The sequence below is a fragment of the Silurus aristotelis genome (genome assembly GCF_946808225.1).
Source record: "Silurus aristotelis genome assembly, chromosome: 8".
Taxonomy (NCBI): Eukaryota; Metazoa; Chordata; class Actinopteri; order Siluriformes; family Siluridae; genus Silurus; species Silurus aristotelis.
In genome coordinates this window covers 1,870,656-1,875,655 of record NC_139581.1, presented here as the reverse complement: position 1 = coordinate 1,875,655, position 5,000 = coordinate 1,870,656, and the positions used below count along the sequence as shown (strand labels likewise).

Genomic DNA, 5,000 nt, shown 5'->3' with positions numbered 1-5,000 from the left:
GAATGAAAAATTTTGGGAAATTTATACAAACTGTTTCATTTACAAACATAAATATAAACATTTTGTTTGGCTGAAATGCATAAAAACGAATAGAGTTTATTTTAAAAAGTTCCACTTTGATTTAATTGTTACATTTAATTGTATAATTTTGTTGCACAATAACTTTCACACAACATACGGAAGTTTTCAATATAAATGTATGTAATATTTGTGTAATTTACATGAAAACTCTTCAAGATGGACATTTTTTTTGTTGTGCAGGATTGTAGAAATGTGTGTTATGTGATGAAGTGATACACGGTGCCTGTAGAGGGCGTGGCCTCAGTAACCCTGGAGTAAGTGTGTTGTGTGCATGTGCAGGTAGAAATTCAACTGGAACTGCATTAAATCTGGTTGTTCTAACCCAAATTATTTCCTATCGAGTAAAGACGTATGAAACGGTCAGGTGTAACCAGCATCGAAAAATCAACCCATCTGGAATAACCTTGTTTGTGGTTTTCACGAAGAGACTGTATCCATCAGCAGAGGAGAGCATGAGATTACTGGCGATACTGCGACACAGATCACGGATCCTCGTCGTGGAGGTGACTTCATAGATCTAAAGAAAAAACCCGAAGTGAGTTACTGAGTGAAGTAAAGGTGAAATGATTTCATTGTAAAAGAAAAGAAAAGTCTCTCAGTGCTGTTGTGAACCTCTGCTGTGTTATCGGGGAAGTGAACTTTGTGAAAGATCTGGGAGCTGTTCTGCTGAATGGCGTCCACCTCCACTTGATGAGGAGCCATTGTTCTGGCTTCCATTCTGTAAATAAAAAAAAAAACACAGCTGGATTAGTCATGTGATACAGTATCTATTAACACCACAGTGCATTATGGGTATTTCTAGACTATCTTGTGGGATTTCACCATTCATGCATGTTTCCAGAGCCCTAAATTCCCCAAACACTATATTTCCAGGGTTTTGATTTTCAGAACACTACATTTCTGAAAACATTATTTTCAAGGTCCAATATTTACAGAATTCTACATTTCTAAAGTTCTATATTCTCAGATTTCAAAATTTTCAGGGTCTTATATTCCCAGAATTACAAATTTAAAGGGTTGTGTATTCCCAAAATTCTTCATTTTCAAGGTCTGACATTCCCAAAATTCTTAATATATTTCCAAAGTCTTATATTAACAGAATTCAGGGGTCCTACATTCTCACAACTCTTCATTTGGTGGCAAATTATCCCAAAATACTACATTTCTAAGGTCTTACATTCCCAGAAACGTATCATTCCACGCTCCTATAATCACCAAACTCTATATTTCCTGGGTCCAATATTCCCATAGTCTTCTGTTTCTATGTTCTAATATTCCTCGGTTACATTTTTCTATCATTCCCAGAACTCTCTGTGTCACTGTGCTACAGTCCTGTACCTGAGCATCCCCTGCAATCTCTTCAGACAGGCGGCTGATAGCGGCTCTCGGGGTCTGGACTCTAAGAAGCGTTGGGTGTGTTTTAACAAAGCCTGACTGGGAGGGAAAAGTCCACAACAAAGCCACAGTAGCTGCCAGCCGCGTTCCGCACTCAACCTGCGGGCCAAAAAAAGAATACATACATTCATTTATTCATTCATTTTCTCCCGCTTATCCGTAATTCGGGTCGCAGGGGCAGCAGTCTAAGCAGGCCCCCGCCTCCGACTGCTGCCCAATCCTCATAGCACCGTCCCTTACGGTCCCTCCTGCAAGTGGTGAGCCCACGGGAAGGCGGCCCCACGTCACTACGGCGTCACGGACCTTGATGTTTCCCTCGTAAGGGACCCCCGGAGCATAGAGGGTTAAGGGCCTTGCTCAAGGGCCCAAGAGTGGCAGCCTGGCGATACTGGGGCTTGAACCCCCGACCTTCCGATCGGCAACCCAGCGCCTTAACCGCTGGAGCCACCACTCCCCCATACATGTACAGAATACATACATTACAGGAAAAAGGTTTAGAATAATGTTTAATAGTAATCAATATAAAATAAATAATGAATACAGTAATAAACGTATTTATAGCATGAATAGAGAATAACAGAACTAAACACACGTGCGATAAAATGATTCGAATGTGAGATTCGTAGCTCATATTGCATTATGGGTAATATTAGCACAACGATACTATTTAGCAGACATGACTGACCCATTGTTGTTGTTGGTCAACTGCTTCATGATTTGGCAGTAAAGCTCATCTCTGAGCTCAGGGTGCTGCAGAGCTGTTCCATATATCTGGTCCATCAGCTCCACAGGGTTCCTTGTGCTTTTGATGGGATAGTCACCCATGTACTTCAGAATAGGTACAGGAACGTTAAAGAAAACACTCACAATGCACCAAGGGGAACAAAAAACTATTATTTGTTGATTTTAATAAAAGATGATAGTTTAGAGGTAACGATGACTAGAGATGAATCCAGATCCATTTTTAGTTCTTTATGGTATGTTTCATTAATTAGATTTGCTTAAAAAAAATACTACACAGTCCTACAATGCTAAATAGACCCTCTTCTATGTCCTATATCCCCTAAATGATATATTCTCAGAACCTTATGTTTTAGAGCCCTATATTCCCAGAACCCTATGTTTCCGGGGCACTTTATTCCCAGAGCCCAATGTTTTTAAAACCCTATATTCCCAGATCCCTATTCTATCATGTGACTTCACATTTATATTTGAATGTCTCAGCGATCAGGTAGGATATCAGTGAAGGAGGCACAGGCCAGTTGGCTGAGCTCAGGGTCTTTCTGTAGGCTCTTCAGTAGCGGCTGTCTGAGAGGTTCTCTGGATCTCACCCACAGTTTCACTCGAACTCGTGCTTTACCCAGACGTCCTGCGTCCTTTCCCGTCTCTCTGCAAATCGACACACCATCAACATCAGCCGCCGTTCCTGTCTTTACAATCATACGATTGTCTAACATTATTAAATCGAAGCGAGGTTTATTACATACCTGAAATATTCAAAGGAGAACTCTTTGAGCGAAACATGAGCCACTTTCTCCGCGTTCACTTCCTCCTTTGGTGGAACCACCAGCACAGACTTCCGATTCGGAGTCAACAGATTCTAAAGACAAAAACATTATTCTGATATTCGCCATTAAAGATTGAGGTAGCATCAAAATCATAAGACTGACATAAGCATGCCATAAACATGTCATAACAGTCACTACCATTAGTAGGATTTCATGATTAACCTTGGATGAGAGGTTATTAACATTTTAATGACATGTTTATGAAGGTTGTACAAGATCATGTCACTATTTACACTGTATGGGCAAAAGTATCGGGACACCCGACTTTCCCAGCCATTACTACCAAGCCGGATGCATAAGATATAATATATGACCATCATGGCATAAACATGCACACGGTATGATATGTTCATGACATTACATGTTATGACATGTTTAATACATGTCATGCCATTATATGCCATGTTTGTTACGTTTTTTTCCCAAGTATATGACATGTTCATTACATGCATATGTCATGTTTGACATGTTTATGACATGCATAGGGCATGCTATAACAAGTGTGTCATGTTATGCCATGAATATGACGATACAACACCCTACGACAGACATGACATGCGTTATGAAATGCTATGACCCTTTTGGCACATGTATGGCATGAAATGACATGTATGTGATAGGTAGATAACATTATGACACGTATATGACAGGTTTGGCATGTTTTGGCACGTTTACGACATGTTATAACATGTATATGACAGGTCTATGCTGCATGGTTGAGGTGATTGAAAGAAAACGGGTAAATCAGGTACCAGAATGTCATCAGAGGGTCTGCTCAGGGTCGGCAGGATCATGATGTTGTCCGTAGAAATGGCGGCGGTTTGACCGGTTCTGTCGTTCATCCCATTGATCCAACATCCCTCAGGAGCGAACTCTCCATCTTTGATGATGTTGATGAGGTCTCCTTTTTTACAGCTCAGCAACGTCGAGTCCTCTAGATTATTCAATCGTGTCGACGGTGTTTAGATTATTAATCCCACTGCATTGTGTGTGTGTGTGTGTGTGTGTGTGTGTGTGTGTGTGTTTGCACTACACCTTGTCTGCTGCTGTCCTGTACAGCCACGGCGTAGACGGAGCGCTCCTTCAGCCCGTCGAGGAACATAGTAAGGGGCTCCACCATGCTGTGGACATGTTGTACCTTCAGCTTGTACTCACCCCTCAGGGTGGAGAGACAGACCACCTCCCCGATCCGACTCTCGCTGCGGGGAAAACACAAAGATACTCAGTCAGGTCTACACCAAACACCTACTCACACACCCTCCTGCTCTCACAGTTACACAGGGTCCAAATGTGCATTTGATTACACACACACACACACACACACACACACACACACACACACACACACACAGATCTGCACCAGATCTTCCTCAGATTCTGTTATCGTGTCATTAAACTGCACTGGTGTGAGTCTTGAAGATGATCCGAGAGAGCAAAGGACAAGAAGACAAACAGAATCGTAAAGAATGAAACGGTGGAGGAAGTACTAAAGGTCATTATTACAGCTCTACTGTGTGTGTGTGTGTGTGTGTGTGTGTGTGTGTGTGTGTGTGTGTGTGTGTGTTAAAACCACACATGCTGATTGGTTGGATTTTGAACTAAAGTTGATCAACCGAGGAATATTTGCTTCTTCAGCCCAACACATTCACTTCAAACTTCAACATATCGTATACTGTCAAAAGTATTTGGACACACGACTTTTCCACCCAAACATGGTTCTTCTGCAAACAACTGTATATGAAACTAAACCCTTCTTTCACTTAAACCAGGAGACCCAAACCTGTTCCTGAATGACAAATGCAAACCCTGTGCACAAATCCAGCTCCATGAAGATCTGCTTTCCATTGGGTTGGACTGGAAGATCTCCTGCTATTAAGCTACTGAACACCATTGGGATGGATATGAATGTTGACTGCACCCCATACCACACACACCTGACCATCTGTACCCCTGTCA

The 5,000-nt window shown here is 41.8% G+C and overlaps 1 protein-coding gene across 1 annotated transcript in view; it reads right to left on the bottom strand.

The window, feature by feature from the left end:
- myo7bb (myosin VIIBb) overlaps nucleotides 1-5,000 on the bottom strand; it is a 48,483-nt gene that overhangs the window by 4,432 nt on the left and 39,051 nt on the right. The window contains exons 32-40 of the mRNA XM_083547727.1: nucleotides 4,979-5,000; nucleotides 4,080-4,243; nucleotides 3,797-3,978; nucleotides 2,964-3,076; nucleotides 2,717-2,865; nucleotides 2,162-2,315; nucleotides 1,420-1,575; nucleotides 694-799; nucleotides 485-598 (exon numbers count right to left, since the gene is read on the bottom strand). The exon at nucleotides 4,979-5,000 is cut by the window's right edge and continues 105 nt beyond it. Of these exons, the coding sequence (XP_083403853.1) occupies nucleotides 485-598; nucleotides 694-799; nucleotides 1,420-1,575; nucleotides 2,162-2,315; nucleotides 2,717-2,865; nucleotides 2,964-3,076; nucleotides 3,797-3,978; nucleotides 4,080-4,243; nucleotides 4,979-5,000 (1,160 nt within the window). The remainder of the gene's footprint in view (nucleotides 1-484; nucleotides 599-693; nucleotides 800-1,419; nucleotides 1,576-2,161; nucleotides 2,316-2,716; nucleotides 2,866-2,963; nucleotides 3,077-3,796; nucleotides 3,979-4,079; nucleotides 4,244-4,978) is intronic.